This window comes from Phyllobates terribilis, unplaced genomic scaffold (genome assembly GCF_046119375.1).
Source record: "Phyllobates terribilis strain yellow unplaced genomic scaffold, ASM4611937v1 Scaffold_11__3_contigs__length_659146591, whole genome shotgun sequence".
Taxonomy (NCBI): domain Eukaryota; kingdom Metazoa; phylum Chordata; class Amphibia; order Anura; family Dendrobatidae; genus Phyllobates; species Phyllobates terribilis.
Window position 1 is genome coordinate 28,429,194 of NW_027362771.1, and position 18,096 is coordinate 28,447,289.

The following is an 18,096-nucleotide window of genomic DNA, read 5'->3' on the forward strand; positions in this document are numbered from 1 at the left end:
CAAGTGCAATAAAACCACCTTCATCTAAAATAATTCCGCCCCTTGGAATAGCTAATGGCTCATGCTTATTAAAGAAGCACTCCCATCAAAGTTTGCATCCTTTTAATACAGTCATATGAAAAAGTTTGGGCACCCCTATCAATCTTAAGCTTAATGTTTTATAAAAATTGGTGTTTTTGCAACAGCTATTTCAGTTTGATATATGTAATAACTGTTGGACAGGTGCATAAGTATGGGCACCTCACCAGAAAAGTGACATTAATATTTAGTAGATCCTCCTTTTGCAAAAATAACAGCCTCTAGTCGCTTCCTGTAGCTTTTAATGAGTTCCTGGATCCTGGATGAAGGTATTTTTGACCATTCCTCTTTACAAAACAATTCCAGTTCAGTTAAGTTTGATGGTCGCCGAGCATGGACAGCCCTCTTCAAATGATCCCACAGATGTTCAATGATATTCAGGTCTGGGGACTGGGATGGCCATTCCAGAACATTGTAATTGTTCCTCTGCATGAATGCCTGAGTACATTTGGAGCGGTGTTTTGGATCATTGTCTTGCTAAAAGATCCATCCCCTGCGTAACTTCAACTTTATCACTGATTCTTTGACATTATTGTCAAGAATCTGCTGATACTGAGTGGAATCCATGCGTCCCTCAACTTTAGCAAGATTCCCGATGCCGGCATTGGCCACACAGCCCCAAAGCATGATGGAACCTCCACCAAATTTTACTGTGGGTAGCAAGTGTTTTCTTGGAATGCTGTGTTTTTTTGCCGCCATAGATAACACCTTTTTGTATGACCAAACAACTCAATCTTGGTTTCATTAGTCCACAGGACCTTCTTCCAAAAAGACATTGGCTTCCCCAAATGTGCTTTTGCATACCTCAGCCGACTCTGTTTGTGGCGTGCTTGCAGAAGCGGCTTCTTTCGCATCACTCTCCCATACAGCTTCTCCTTGTGCAAAGTGCATTGTATAGTTGACCGATGCACAGTGACACCATCTGCAGCAAGTTGATGCTGCAGCTCTCTGGAGGTGGTCTGAGGATTGTCCTTGACTGATTTCACCATTCTTCTTCTCTGCCTTTCTGATGTTTTTCTTGGCCTGCCACTTCTGGCCTTAACAAGAACTGTCCCTGTGTTCTTCCATTTCCTTACTATGTTCCTCTCAGTGGAAACTGACAGGTTACATCTCTGAGACAGCTTTTTGTATCCTTCCCCTGAACAACTATGTTGAATAATCTTTGTTTTCAGATCATTTGACAGTTGTTTTGAGGAGCCCATGATGCCACTCTTCAGAGGAGATTCAAACAGGAGAACAACTTGCAAGTGGCCACTTTAAGTAGCTTTTCTCATGATTGCATACACCTGGCTATGAAGTTCAAAGCTCAATGAGGTTACAAACCCCAAAGAAGTGCTTTAGTAAGTCAGTAAAAAGTAGGTAGGAGTATTTAAAACAAGAAAATGATAAGGGTGCCCATACTTATGCACCTGTCAAATTTTGTTTGAATGCAGACCGCACATTTTCTGTTAGTACAATAAACCTCATTTCAAGGCAGAAACATTACTGTGTCCAACAGTTATTACATATATCAAACTGAAATAGCTGTTGCAAAAACACAAATTTTTATAAAACATTAAGCTTAAGATTAATAGGGGTGCCCAAACTTTTTCATATAACTGTATATTGCAGTCATCATATTATGTAGCACTGTGTACTTACCATTGCTCATTTCGCCTTTCTACCTAGTTAATTCTTTTCTCTACTCTGTATAGAAACAAGAAGTCTCTTTTCCTTGCACAAGTCATCCCCCTCTTCAACTCCTGACCCCGCTGCTCCCTCCTCCAGGGACTTTTGCAGTGATGACTCATACAGGGAAAATTGACCTCCTGTTTCTACATAGAGCTTAGAAGGATTCAGCTAGTCCGTTTTTAATCACGTGATGTCATATATCTAAGGGAAAGCAGAAGAATTAACTTGGCAGAAAGGCAAAAATAAGTACACAGTGCTGTATAATATGATGACTGCAATATATTAAGAGGATAACAATTTTGATGAGAGGAGTGCTTCTTTAAGACTGGTGTATCATATGTCATTGTTAGAAAAAGCTTGTGTCAGTGGTTTGTGCCTCACATGGTAGAAAGTATGAGCCTCCATCATGAGTTGTGGTTGTATTTATTATCTGACGCTCTGCTGCAAAGGCCAGGATTGAAAATAACTATCTTCCCAATCATTTAACCTCTTAGCTGCCACTTACAGTGATAGCAGCTTCTAAGTGGATAAACAGAGGTCCTCTGCCAGCAATGGGTTATCATCTCATCGCAGTTGGTGGCCTATTTTTTTTTCTGTGCAGCGTGACAGGGATCAAGGGGTGCCAAGCACACCAGGAACCAGGATTAGGGCGTCATACATACTGGAATGAAGGGAGCTATGCATACAAGGATGAGTGGGGCCATATATACCGGGATGAGGGGGGCCATGCATACAGGGATGAGGGGGCCATACATAAGGGATGAAGGGGGCCATACATACAGGCATGAAGGGGGCCATACATAGCAGGATGAGGGGGGCCATAAATACAGGGATGAAGAGTGCCATACATACCAGGAAGAGGAATGAAGGTACCATACATACCAGGAAGAGGGATGAAGGTGCCATGCATACCAGGAAGAGGGATGAGGGGAGCATGCATAACAGGATGGGAGATTGGGGTGCCAAAAGTTTAATCAAATGTTTAAATTAAAAAAAAATGCTTTAAAGTGACAAAATAATCAACAGAAAAAAAGAGTACTCATAATTGGTAGTACATGGTTTGTTATTAGTGACATAATAACATAAAAAATGCCAGAATTGTTATTTTTTGTTCATCGGGTCATACATAAACCTCTTCTCTGTATACTCCTGGTTCTGTGTTGCTGCTTCTCTGAGTCTTATAATAGTTACAAGCAAAAATAATCCAAGTGTCTATTTTTGCCAGAAAAAGTGTCAAGATCTTCTTTGCTCAATTACATGTAATTAAGAAGTTTCTGCTGCCATGTGCTACAAACATAGAATACTAATCTAAAAATACAGGAACCCCCAATGGAAATTGTTAGAAAATGTCAGCAAAAGTGTAAGCGGAGCTTCTTGCGCTTCTGATTTTACATTCCCATAATGAGACGGGTTTATCCACTGTAATTATCTCATTTACATTTTACAATGTAGAGAAATATTGGGATGTACACTTCTCATGATTCAGGGAAAGAAGTTAGTATTCACAGAACATCTAATAGAAATGACAATGATTTTGTAATACATTAAAAGGCTGTGTGCCCACGTAGCGTTTTACAAGCGTTTTTGATGCGGAATTTCCGTAGCGGAAACGCTTGTAAAATGCTTGGTAACCCGCACCCCATGATCCCCAATGGGTTTCCGCAACTTCTATGCACATGCTGCGGATTTTTCCGCAGCGTTTATGCCGCGTTCAAAAATCCGCAGCATGTCATTTAATTTTGCGTTTCCGCAAGCGGAATTGCCTTTGTCCAATGCATAAAAAACGCAAGGCAATTCCGCATGTGGAAAACGCGTGATAAACGCGCGAAAAATACGCGATAAACGCGTGCGGAATTCCGCATGCGTTTTTCCGGGAGAGGACTTGCATTTATGCAGCAGAAATTTTCTGCTTCATAAATGCAACGTGGGCACATAGCCAAACAGTAATATTTCATGTTTTATTGTTTTGCTTGGAATATTATACATCATATATTTAATATTCTCCATCTTTTTCTTATAGTGTCTCCTTCCCACTGTGCTGAATGAGAATTCCTCTTTGACCAACAGGGCAGAACTCATCAGAGGACCATGGATTTTGTTATGAAACAAGCTTTAGGGGGTAAGAGATCTTTTTTGTACTGTGTCAATCTGCTTCTAATTAATTGCCATTTCTGGGAACAGTATTGTTATTTATAAGCTTATATATCTTTAATATCTTTTTCCCTTTGTTAAATGTCCTGCTGTTTGGTCTGGGGTTTAGGGTCTGTGATCCCTACCGATTGCTCAAAGAACTACTCTCAAGTGTGCCGCTTAGCAGGCAGAATCGGTGACCTCCGGAAAGAGCATGTTCACACTGTGGTGTTTGGGCTTATACACTTCAGGGATTCTGCCTGCTGAGCAGCATGCTTCAGAGAATTTTTTTCAGTCATCAGTGGGGGTCTTAGGACCTCAACCCCCCACCAATTGCAGGACATGTAATGAAAGGAAAAATATTTAAAAAAAAGATGGCTACTCTTAACAGGGGTTTTCACATCTTTAAAGTTTGTGGCCGAGTGTGCTCATCTATCTTCAGTGCGCTCATTAAAGTAAATGGAGAGAACTGTGTGTGCATGGTCCCCACTTGATTCCTGATGGCACAAGACAGAGCTTTGTTCTTCAGGTAGGTGCAGGTCACAAAAGTTGCCTATCAGATATTAATGACATGCTTCATTTATTCTTGTGGCATACATTTGGATAACATTTTACAGGTGATGTCTCATGAAACAATTCCTTTTCCATATGTCCTATCAAGGACTCATTCAGAGGTCAGTGATTATTCTCGTATGAAAAATACACCCGAGTGGACCCATTAACTTGTATGGGTAACTTTGATCTGTGACTTGAATCAAAAACTAACATGTCTCCATGAATTTTTTTGAAGACACATGGTCTGTAACAAAAATCATGGACGTGTGAACAGCTCCATAGAGTATAATGGGAAACATGGAGAGAACATGTAAGTGAATAACGTACTGCTGAAAGTCACATTGAAAGCACAGACAGATTCCTCCACCTGGTGTGGCCCCTTTATTTGAGAAATAGGCAATGCTTCCTGATAAAAATCTGTATTTTCACCAACTTCATATTGCGCTGTTTGATTTATTTTAGAATATTCATTCGGGTATAATGTGTATTGCTGAGAACTTTAATATATTTAGATCTAATGTTTTTCTAAATTAAGCTTTCAATATGCCTGAAATAAAAGATCTATGAAGCACTCCCAACATGGAGATTTAAAGATAGTGAACAATATTTTTTTTTAACGCATATACATTACATATATGTGTGTATATATATATATATATATATATATATATATATATATATATATATACAGTCATGGCCAAAAGTTTTGAGAATGACACCAAAATGATATTTTCACATGATCTGCTGGCCTCTGGTTTTTATTAGTGTTTGTCTGATGTTTATATCACATACAGAAATATAATTGCAATCATATTATGAGTACCAATAGGTTATATTGACAGTTAGAATGAGTTAATGCAGCAAGTCAATATTTGCAGTATTGCCCCTTCTTCTTCAAGACCTCTGTAATTCTCCCTGGCATGCTCTCAATCCACTTTTGGATTGACTGATAGCAGTCCATTCTTGCATAATCAATGCTTGCATTTTGCAAGAATTTGTTGGTTTTTGTTTGTCCACCCGTCTCTTGATGATTGACCACAAGTTCTCAATGGGATTAAGATCTGGGGAGTTTCCAGGCCATGGACCCAAAATCTCTATGTTTTGTTCCATGAGCCATTTAGTTATCACCTTTGCTTTATGGCAAGGTGCTCCATCATGCTGGAAAAGGCATTGTTGGGCACCAAACTGCTCTTGGACGGTTGGGAGAAGTTGCTCTTGGAGGATATTCTGGTACCATTCTTTATTCATGGCTGTGTTTTTAGGCAAGACTGTGAGTGAGCCGATTCCCTTGGCTGAGAAGCAACCCCACACATGAATGGTTTCAGGATGCTTTACAGCTGGCATGAGACAAGACTGGTGGTAGCGCTCACCTCTTCTTCTCCGAATAAGCAGTTTTCCAGATGTCCCAAACAATCGAAAAGGGGATTCATCAGAGAAAATGACTTTGCCCCAGTCCTCAGCAGTCCACTCCCTGTACCTTTTGCAGAATATCAGTCGGTCCCTGATGTTTTTTCTGGAGAGAAGTGGCTTCTTTGCTGCCCTCCTTGAAACCAGCCCTTGCTCAAAGAGTCTCCGCCTCACAGTGCGTGCAGAAGCACTCACACCAGCCTGCTGCCATTCCTGAGCAAGCTCGGCACTGCTGGTAGTCCGATCCCGCAGCTGAAACAGTTTTAAGATACGGTCCTGGTGCTTGCTGGTCTTTCTTGGGCGCCCTGGAGCCTTTTTGACAACAATGGAAGCTCTCTCCTTGAAGTTCTTGATGATGCAATAGATTGTTCACTGAGGTGCAATCTTTGTAGCTGCGATACTCTTCCCTGTTAGGCCATTTTTGTGCAGTGCAATGATGGCTGCATGTGTTTCTTTAGAGATAACCATGGTTAACTGAAGAGAAGCAATGATACCAAGAACCAGCCTCGTTTTAAAGTGTCCAGTGATGTCATTCTTACTTAATCATGACTGATTGATCGCCAGCCCTGTCCTCATCAACACCCACACCTGTGTTAATGGATCAATCACTAAAACGATGTTAGCTGCTCCTTTTAAGGCAGGACTGCAATGATGTTGAAATGTGTTTTGGGGGTTAAAGTTCATTTTCTGGGCAAATATTGACTTTGCAAGTACAGTAATTGCTGTTAAGCTGATCACTCTTTGACATTCAGGAGTATATGCAAATTGCCATTACAAAAAATGAAGCAGTAAACTTTGGAAAAATTACTATTTGTCTCATTCTCAATACTTTTGGCCATGACTGTATGTATATATATATATATATATATATATATATATATATATATATATATATATATATATATATATACACACATCTAATCTAAACATTGATTGTTGTATTTTCCACCTAAAAAAACAACATTAAAATATGCATGCAATCTACTATCATCCCAGTACAATCATTACCTGATGTCCCATCCTGAACAATGACACTTCTTGCAATCTGTGTATCATACGAATTTGGGCCATTCAACTGAATTCTAATGGATTGTATCAGATTGGAAAAACATAGCTGTTTTCCTCCAGAAACAGTTTCATGTTCAGTTTGTGTCTGATATTGTATAATAGCTTCATTGAAATGAATGAGGCCGAGCTTCAATACTTTAAGTAATTTGTGTATAGGTATTGCACGTCTTTTTTCTTTAACCTGTCATGTGAAGAAATGCTATTAACTTGCAGATAAGGTGTTAATCTGCAAGTTAATAGCCTTCTGAAGCTGTGTGACCGCCACACTGAAAGCCTGGATACCAGGAGGAAATTAACTTTATTTCTCCTGGCAGCCTCCAGCTTTCAGTCAGAGGCATGGCCGGCATGGATTCAGTCACCACCCAGTGCACAATGAGCATCGGCTGTAACTGTGCACCTGCCAGTGACTGACAGCCGGCTCAGCACTGATTCACTGTAGAGTCAAATGCCCAGGGGTGTGGTTACAGTCGCGGCTCACTACAGTACTGAGCATTGACTGCAGCCACATTGACCGTATCTCTAGAACTGAAAGCCCAAGGCTGCCGAGAGGAATAAAATTAATTTCCTCCTGGCAGCGCAGCAACCGCATGGCTTCAGAATGCTATTACCCTGAAGAATTAACCGCATATAGGCAGGTTAATAGAGTTTTTTTTCCATATGACAGGTTCTCTTTAAGCAGAATTTTTTTTTAATCATGTACAATCCAAGCAAAACACTTGCTTTGCTGTTTGGCTTAAAAACATTCTTTGGTATAGTTTGAAAAATTACCAGTATGAAAGTTGTGCAGTAAAAAATAGTCATGCTTTTAGGGTAAGTTATGATGAAGCATAGCCATTGGAATGTAGGGAAAATGGCCTAAAACTTAATTTTTTGGTACAGTATCCATCAATTCCACCATATCTGAACATAGCCTCGCTTGGCACAACAGCTTACTGTTTGGGGCTTCTGAATTTGTATCAGCTTAAAGGCTTATTCCTAACATGTAATTACATATCTACAGGATCCTAAGAATGTGGCTCTAAAAGGAGAGGCATGCCACCACTCCATATATTCTCTATAAGACTTCCAGAAAAATCTTTATTCAGCTATCTCCAGCAGTCCCATAGAGAATGAATGAACACAGAATATTATAGCTATATTTTTGAATTCGGTGGGGATCCCAGTGGTCAGACCTCCAGCAGCACAAAAGTTATATATCCTGTGGATAGATGATAACTCCACATGTTGAAATTTACCGGTTAGGGCAGAGTTTTAGAAATGAGTGAAATAATACAAATACAGCAGTCATTGTGTGGAGAATCTGAATAGTGAAAGGACATCACATTCCACAGCTTAGGAATAGAGGTCGGAGAGAAAGCCATAAGACACTGACAAATTTTTTTTTTACAAATAGTGTACATAACAGTAAAGCAGTGAATATTATTTTTTTAAGAAATAATAATAATTCAGATTTAATTGATAGGATAGCTATCAGCTGGCAGCTGCTGCTTAATTGATCAGTGTGATATAGAACTGTTACATTTAATGTTTTTCATTCATGCAAAAGCACGTCACCAATATTGCTGAAAGAAACAAAACTCTATGACTGGCTCACAAAATGTGAGTGTCACAAACTACTGATTTTTTGCACACCTGGTCATATTAGTCAAATTCGACATACATTCAGTACTGTGCAAAAGTTTTTAGGCAACAGTGGAAAAAATACTGCAAAGTAAAAAATGTTTTCAAAACTGTGTTAATGGTGTATTGTTTATCAACTAACAAAATGCTAAGTGAACGAACAAAAGAGAAATCTAAATCAAATTAATATTTATGGCGACCAACCTTTGCCTTTAAAACAATTCTTTTATGTACACCTCTGCACACAGTTTTTGAAGGAGCTTCGCAGGGAGAGTGGTCCAAACATCTTGAGGAACTAACTATAGATCTTCTATGGATGTAAGCTTGCACTAATCCTTTTACCTCTTTATGCAATCCCAGACACACTCTATGATCAGGGCTCTGTAGGTGACATATAATCACTTTCAGGACTCCTTGTTCTTCTTTATGCTGACGAAAGGTCTTAATTACATTAACCATTGATTCTTCTCTTTCCAAAAGAGAAAACTGTTGCTAATGCCAAAAAAGATATAGGTTTTGGGAGGCTTGATGAAAAAGAATCATTGCTTCTTCACCTTCTAAACAACAAACCTGTTGCTCATTCCAAAAAAAAGGGAATATTTTCATGGTTTGTGAAAAACCATTGCTTCTTAACTAGAGATGAGCGAACCTGACCTTCAAAAGTTTGGCGTTCGTATCAGACAGTTAGTGTCCGGTGCTAAACGCCAAACACCAACTTTCCTCGGAGGTCAGTTGCAGAGAGAGAGGGGGAGAGAGGGTTCTGGTTCAAGTTCGGTACAGTTTCCGTACCTGAACTGAACTTTGGAATAAAGTTTGGGTCAGGTACCAGAATCCAAACTTCCACGGGTCCGCTCATCACTATTCTTAACCGGTAATTTTTTTAAATTTTTACTACAAAATTGTTATTACTTTCCATGTCTTCCTTCATGTCTGAAATAAGTCATCATTTTGTCATCTGGGCATTGGTGTTTCTCCTTAGCTTATTACACTTTATGAACAAATATCAAACCTGTTGCCTGCACAAAAAGGGATAATTATCGGTAATACGTTTTCATTGCTAAAAGAAGTGAAGACATAGCTCCTTCAGATTGCAACACCAAAGATGGTGCTACTTTGCAAAAAGAGATAATTTTTGGACCACGACTTAAAGATGAACAAATGGTTTTGATGCACATAAAAATTGTGTCAAATTTTAGGACCTTTTCTGAACCCGATTCACGCGAAAAATGCTATTTGCACAGTACAGAATATTGCATCAGTCTGAGAAGGCACACATGACCTCGGGCACGACCAGGCAGGCTTCTCTATAATGCCTTGTCTTGTCACATCACATAGTATAACACAGCTTATCAAAGCATGTATCAAAGACAGGGCAGGGAATTCAGTGCAGCAAACATCTTGGAATGAATCTAGACGTAGTGTCAGAATTTTTTAGTGAGTTACATGTTTTTTTGTAAATTTCTAGAGTAGACACACAGGTAATAAACTGGGACAGGTGGAAATACTTTTGCACATGTTGGTTGCCTGATCCTTTGCAGTTTCAGTGGAACACAATTTTACCTCCCTAAAATTAATTCCTTGCTATTTAACCCCTTCACCACCTCGGGTTTTTCTGTTTTTGCGTTTTCCTTTTTTGCTCCTCTTTTCCCAGATCCATAACTTTTTTATGTTTATAACCATGTGATGGCTTGTTTTTTGCACGACTGGTTGTACTTTTGAATGACACCATTGATTTTACCATATAGTGTACTGGAAAACGGGAAAAAAATTCCAAGTGCGGTGAAATTGCAAAAAAACTTCAATTCCACAATTTTTTTTTTCTTACCATGTTCACTAATTGCTAAAACTGACCTGCCATTATGATTCTCCAAGTCATTACCAGTTTGTAGATACCAAACATGTAGAGGTACTTATTTATTTAAGTGGTGAAAGAAAAACAATGGCGCCATATTCCGAGCGTCTCCATTTTTTGGGAGTTGGGGCCGGGTGAGGGCTTATTTTTTGCATGCCGAGCTGACATTTTTATTGATACCATTTTGGGTTAGATACAATGTTTTGATCACCTGTTATTTCAATGTTGTGGCGACCAAAAAAACGTAATTCTGGCATTTTGATTTTTTTTTCTCGTTACACCGTTTACCGATCGGATTAATTCTTTATATATTTTGATAGATCGGGCATGTCTGTACGCAGCGATACCAAATGTGTATTTTTTTTAAATTTTATTTTGAATGGGGCAAAAGGGGGTGATTTGAACTGTTTTATATATATATATATATATATATATATATATATATATATATATACAGTTATATGAAAAAATTTGGGCACCCCTATTAATCTTAAGCTTAATGTTTTATAAAAATTGGTGTTTTTGCAACAGCTATTTCAGTTTGATATATGTAATAACTGTTGGACACAGTAATGTTTCTGCCTTGAAATGAGGTTTATTGTACTAACAGAAAATGTGCAATCTGCATTCAAACAAAATTTGACAGGTGCATAAGTATGGGCACCCTTATCATTTTCTTGTTTTAAATACTCCTACCTACTTTTTACTGACTTACTAAAGCACTTTTTTTGGTTTTGTAACCTCATTGAGCTTTGAACTTCATAGCCAGGTGTATGCAATCATGAGAAAAGCTACTTAAAGTGGCCACTTGCAAGTTGTTCTCCTGTTTGAATCTCCTCTGAAGAGTGGCATCATGGGCTCCTCAAAACAACTGTCAAATGATCTGAAAACAAAGATTATTCAACATAGTTATTCAGGGGAAGGATACAAAAAGCTGTCTCAGAGATTTAACCTGTCAGTTTCCACTGTGAGGAACATAGTAAGGAAATGGAAGAACACAGGGACAGTTCTTGTTAAGGCCAGAAGTGGCAGGCCAAGAAAAACATCAGAAAGGCAGAGAAGAAGAATGGTGAGATCAGTCAAGGACAATCCTCAGACCACCTCCAGAGAGCTGCAGCATCAACTTGCTGCAGATGGTGTCACTGTGCATCGGTCAACTATACAACGCACTTTGCACAAGGAGAAGCTGTATGGGAGAGTGATGCGAAAGAAGCCGTTTCTGCAAGCACGCCACAAACAGAGTCGGCTGAGGTATGCAAAAGCACATTTGGAGAAGCCAATTTCTTCTTGGAAGAAGGTCCTATGGACTGATGAAACCAAGATTGAGTTGTTTGGTCATACAAAAAGGCGTTATGCATGGCGGCAATAAAACACAGCATTCCAAGAAAAACACTTGCTACCCACAGTAAAATTTGGTGGAGGTTCCATCATGCTTTGGGGCTGTGTGGTCAATGCCGTCACCAGGAATATTGTTAAAGTTGAGGGACGCATGGATTCCACTCAGTATCAACAGATTCTTGACAATAATGTTCAAGAATCAGTGACAAAGTTGAAGTTACGCAGGGGATGGATCTTTCAGCAAGACAATGATCCAAAACACCGCTCCAAATCTACTCAGGAATTCATGCAGAGGAACAATTACAATGTTCTGGAATGGCCATCCCAGTCCCCAGACCTGAATATCATTGAACATCTGTGGGATCATTTGAAGAGGGCTGTCCATGCTCGGCGACCATCAAACTTAACTGAACTGGAATTGTTTTGTAAAGAGGAATGGTCAAAAATACCTTCATCCAGGATCCAGGAACTCATTAAAAGCTACAGGAAGCGACTAGAGGCTGTTATTTTTGCAAAAGGAGGATCTACTAAATATTAATGTCACTTTTCTGGTGAGGTGCCCATACTTATGCACCTGTCAAATTTTGTTTGAATGCAGATTGCACATTTTCTGTTAGCACAATAAACCTCATTTCAAGGCAGAAACATTACTGTGTCCAACAGTTATTACATATATCAAACTGAAATAGCTGTTGCAAAAACACCAATTTTTATAAAACATTAAGCTTAAGATTAATAGGGGTGCCCAAACTTTTTCATATAACTGTATATATATATATATATATAGTGGTGGCTAAAAGTATTGGCACCCCTGCAATTCTGTCAGATAATACTCAGTTTCTTCCTGAAAATGATTGCAATCACAAATTCTTTGGTATTATTATCTTCATTTAATTTGTCTTCAATGAAAAACACAAAAAGAATTGTCCTAAAGCCAAATTGGATACAATTCCACACCAAACCTAAAAAAGGGGGTGGACAAAAGTATTGGCACTGTTTGAAAAATCATGTGATGCGTCTCTAATTCATGTAATTAACAGCACCTGTAACTTACCTGTGGCACCTAACAGGTGTTGGCAATAACTAAATCACACTTGCAGCCAGTTAACATGGATTAAAGTTGACTCAACCTCTGTCCTGTGTCCTTGTGTGTACCACATTGAGCATGGAGAAAAGAAAGAAGACCAAAGAACTGTCTGAGGACTTGAGAAACCAAATTGTGAGGAAGCATGAGCAATCTCAAGGCTACAAGTCCATCTCCAAAGACCTGAATGTTCCTGTGTCTTCCGTGCGCAGTGTCATCAAGAAGTGTAAAGCCCATGGCACTGTGGCTAACCTCCCTAGATGTGGACGGAAAAGAAAAATTGACGAGAGATTTCAACGCAAGATTGTGCGGATGGTGGATAAAGAACCTTGACTAACATCCAAACAAGTTCAAGCTGCCCTGCAGTCCGAGGGTACAACAGTGTCAACCCATACTATCCGTCGGCGTCTGAATGAAAAGGGACTGTATGGTAGGATACTCAGGAAGACCCCACTTCTTACCCCGAGACATAAAAAAGCCAGGCTGGAGTTTGCCAAAACTTACCTGAGAAAGCCTAAAACGTTTTGGAAGAATGTTCTCTGGTCAGATGAGACAAAAGTAGAGCTTTTTGGGAAAAAGCATCAACATAGAGTGTACAGATGAAAAAAAGAGGCATTCAAAGAAAAGAACACGGTCCCTACAGTCAAACATGGTGGAGGTTCCCTGATGTTTTGGGGTTGCTTTGCTGCCTCTGGCACTGGACTGCTTGACCGTGTGCATGGCATTATGAAGTCTGAAGACTACAAACAAATTTTGCAGCATAATGTAGGGCCCAGTGTGAGAAAGCTGGGTCTTCCTCAGAGGTCATGGGTCTTCCAGCAGGACAATGACCCAAAACACACTTCCAAAAGCACTATAAAATGGTTTGAGAGAAAGCACTGGAGACTTCTAAGGTGGCCAGCAATGAGTCCAGACCTGAATCCCATAGAACACCTGTGGAGAGATCTCAAAATGGCAGTTTGGAGAAGGCACCCTTCAAATATCAGGGACCTGGAGCAGTTTGCCAAAGAAGAATGGTCTACAATTCCAGCAGAGCATTGTAAGAAACTCATTGATGGTTACCGGAAGCAGTTGTTCGCAGTTATTTTGGCTAAAGGTTGTGCAACCAAGTATTAGGCTGAGGGTGCCAATACTTTTGTCTGGCTCATTTTTGGAGTTTTGTGTGAAATAATCAATGATTTGATTTTTGCTTCATTCTCTTTTGTGTTTTTTCCTTGGAAGCAAATTAAATGAAGATAATAATACCAAAGAATTTGTGATTGCAATCATTTTCAGGAAGAAACTGAGTATTATCTGACAGAATTGCAGGGGTGCCAATACTTTTGGCCACCACTGTATATATTTTTTTTTAAAAAAACTTTTTTACTTTTTACTTGCTTCAATAGTCCCCTTAGGAGACTTGAAGCTGTGATCGTCTGATCGCTTGTGTTACACATAGTAGGGCTTCAGCGCTGCTATGTCTAACAAAAGTGCTCATCTGCTATGAGATTACCAGCTGCATTTAACATGTTAAAATGAAAATTAATGAATCATTGAATCGCGTTCCACCCGCGGCTGTTAGGGGTACATGTCAGCTGATGAAATCAGCTGTCATGTGCCTGATGAGGTGTGGTCTCATCGCCAGAGTCCGCACCAAAAGGGAAGAGGCAACCTATGACGTACCTATACGTCATAGGTCGTAAAGGGGTTAAATGATCAAAGCTAAACTACTTATGTATAGTTTAGGCATTTTGCAGGTTTTAATATTTTGACATGGAACTCAGAAAAAACATTTTAACCACTTCGCACCAGAGCCTGTTTTTGCCTTCGTGACCGGGCCAATTTTTTCAATTCTGACCATTGTCACTTTATGAAGTAATTACTCTGGAATTCTTCAACGTATTCCCCTGATTCTGAGACTGTTTTTTCGTGACATATTGAACTTCATGATAGTGGTAAAATTTCTTCGATATAACTTGCGTTTATTTGGGAAAAAAATCAGAAATTTGGCGAAAATTTAGAAAATTTTGCAATTTTCAAACTTTGAATTTTCATGCCCTTAAATCAGAGAGATATGTCACACAAAATAGTTAATAAATAACATTTCCCACATGTCTACTTTACATCAGCATAATTTTGGAACCAAAAATTGTTTTTGTTAGGGAGCTATAAGGGTTAAAATTTGACCAGCGATTTCTCATTTTTACAACAAAATTTACAAAAACATTTTTTTAGGGACCACATCATATTTGAAGTCACTTTGAGGGGTCTTTATGACAGAAAATACCCAAAAGTGACACCATTCTAAAAACTGCACCCCTCAAGGTGCTCAAAACCACATTCAAGAACTTTATTAACCCTTCAGGTGCTTCACAGGAATTTTTGGAATGCGGAAGAAAAAAATTAACATTTAACTTTTTTCACAAAAATGTTAATTTAGACCCAATTTTTTTTATTTTCACAAGGGTAACGGGAAAAAATGGACCCCAAATTTTTTTGAGCAATTTCTCTTGAGCGTGCTGATACCCCATATGTGAGGGAAAACCACTGTTTGGGCGCACTGCAGGGTTCGGAAGGGAAGGAGCGCCATTAGACTTTTTGAATGTAAAATTTGTTTGAATAATTAGCGGACGCCATGTTGCATTTGGGGAGCACCTGATGTGCCTAAACAGTGGAAACCCCCCACAAGTGACACCATTTTGGAAACTAGACCCCTTAGGGAACTTTTCTAGATGTGTGGTGAGCACCTTGAACCCCAAGGTGCTGCTCAGAAGTTTATAATATTGAGCTGTAAAAATAAAATTTTCACATTTTCCCACAAAAACGTTTTTCATCCCTTAATTTTGCATTATCATAAGGGTAATAGGAAAAATTGCACCATGAAATTTGTTGTGCAATTTCTCCTGAACACGCTGATATCCCATATGTGGAGGCAAACCACTGTTTGGGCGCACGGCAGGGTTTGAAAGGGAAGGAGCGCCATTTGACTTTTTGAATGTAAAATTTGTTTGAATAATTAGCGGACGCCATGTTGCATTTGGGGAGCCCCTGATGTGCCTAAACAGTGGAAACCCCCCACAAGTGACACCATTTTGGAAACTAGACCCCTTAGGGAACTTATCTAGATGTGTGGTGAGCACCTTGAACCCCAAGGTGCATCACAGAAGTTTATAATATGGAGCTGTAAAAATAAAATTTTCACATTTTCCCACAAAAACGTTTTTCATCCCTTAATTTTGCATTATCATAAGGGTAATAGGAAAAATTGCACCACGAAATTTGTTGTGCAATTTCTCCTGAACACGCTGATACCCAAAATGTGGAGGCAAACCACTGTTTGGGCGCACGGCAGGGTTTGAAATGGAAGGCGCGCCATTTGACTTTTTGAATGTAAAATTTGTTTGAATAATTAACGGACGCCATGTTGCATTTGGGGAGCCCCTGATGTGCCTGAACAGTGGAAACCCCCCACAAGTGACAGCATTTTGGAAACTATGCCCCTTAGGGAACTTATCTAGATGTGTGGTGAGCACCTTGACCCCAAAGGTGCTCCACAGAAGATTATAATATTGAGCTGTAAAAATAAAATTTTCACATTTTTCCCACAAAACCATTTTTCATCCCTTAATTTTGCATTATCATCAGGGTAATAGGATAAATTGCACCATGAAATTTGTTGTGCAATTTCTCCTGAACACGCCGATACCCAATATGTGGAGGCAAATTACTGTTTGGGCGCATGGCAGGGTTTGAAAGGGAAGGAGCGCCATTTGACTTTTTGAATGTAAAATTTGTTTGAATAATTAGCAGACCCCCCCACAAATGCCACCATTTTGGAAACTAGACCCCTTAGGAAACTTATCTAGATGTGTGGTGAGCACCTTGCACCCCCTGCTGCTTCACAGAAGTTTATAATATTGAGCCATAAAAATAAAATTTTCACATTTTTCCCACAAAAAATGTTTTTCATTCCCTAATTTTGCATTATCATAAGGGTAACAGGATAAATTGCACCATGATGATTTGTTGTGCAATTTCTCCTGAGTACGCCGATACCCCATATGTGGGGGAAAAACACTGCTTTGGTGTACGGCAGGGTTCGGAAGAGAAAGGAGCGCTATGTTGGCTGGGATAGGTGGCAGACACCATGTCACATTTGAAGAGTCGCTGACATGCCGAAACAGCAGAAACCCCCACAAGTGACCCCATTTTGTAAACTACACCTCTCAAGGAATTCATCTAGGGAAGTAGTGAGTATTTTTTAATTTTTTAATTTATACCATTGGGCAGTGAAAAAAGCATAATTATATTTTTACCACAAAAAAATGTTTTGCCCTCAGATTTTACATTTTCACACAGGGCAATGGGTAAAAATGGTGCCGAAATGTGTCACACAATTTCTTCTAAAAGTGGCAATACCCCATATGTGGCTGTATCGTACCGCTCAGCCATACGGCGAGATCTGGGGGGGGACGGAGTGCTATTTGACAATTGGAGAACAAATTATTGTAGAATAGGCATTTGGATTTGGGAGCACAAAATTTTCTGAATTTCTTTTGGGGGGCAAGGGCCATTTCGCTTTTCCAGAGCCTTTCTGCTACCAGTAACTTGGAAGTCCCTTATATTTTTAACAGATGACGGACCTGAGTGGAGACTAGCTTTTTTTGAGGACTGAGTTGAAGCTTTTATTGGGAACATTTTACGTAACATTTATCCGGCGCTCGAGGCTGAGCACTTACATCGGGGTTTCCATCTAAATTTCCAAGTGATGTAATTCAGATGAAACCCCATTCACTGTAATGAGGCAGCAGAGTTACTCTGGACTCCGTCTGGCCTCTGTTTAGCGGTGTCCTTTTTTTCAGAAGTGCACAAAACTGTGGCCAACCGCATTTTTATGCACGCCTAAAACAAATGACACCGTGGGATCCCAGGCTAGACAGCGTCCACAGTGGCCTATATCTGCCTCATTACAGGGAATCTTCCGTCATGGGTTCCGGCTGAATCACGTATTTCAGAGAGTTACACGGAAACTCTGGTGTAAGCGCTTAGCGCAGAGCACAGGATAAATGTGAGCAGAGCCTTACTGCGATCTTTGGGAGACATAATAAACAAATCAGTAGCAGGTGAAGAATTGGTTTTATTTATTTTTTACGCCATTCCTAGTGTGATATAACTGATTAAATTACTTTATTCTTCGGGTCGGTGCGATTACAGAGATACCAGATTTATATCGGGTTTTTATGACTGACAGCTGTCACTCACTAAAAGACGCTTTTTTTTGCAAAATCTAGTTTTTGCATTGCCATATTTTGAG

At 39.5% G+C, this 18,096-nt stretch overlaps 1 protein-coding gene across 3 annotated transcripts in view; it reads left to right on the forward strand.

Annotated features, from left to right (window-relative positions):
* Positions 1 to 18,096, forward strand: part of CPLX2 (complexin 2) — a 408,616-nt gene that overhangs the window by 306,364 nt on the left and 84,156 nt on the right. For all 3 annotated transcript variants that reach the window (XM_073651150.1, XM_073651149.1, XM_073651148.1), the window contains one exon: positions 3,770 to 3,868. In XM_073651150.1, the coding sequence (XP_073507251.1) occupies positions 3,838 to 3,868 (31 nt within the window). In that variant the 5' untranslated portion in view covers positions 3,770 to 3,837. The remainder of the gene's footprint in view (positions 1 to 3,769; positions 3,869 to 18,096) is intronic.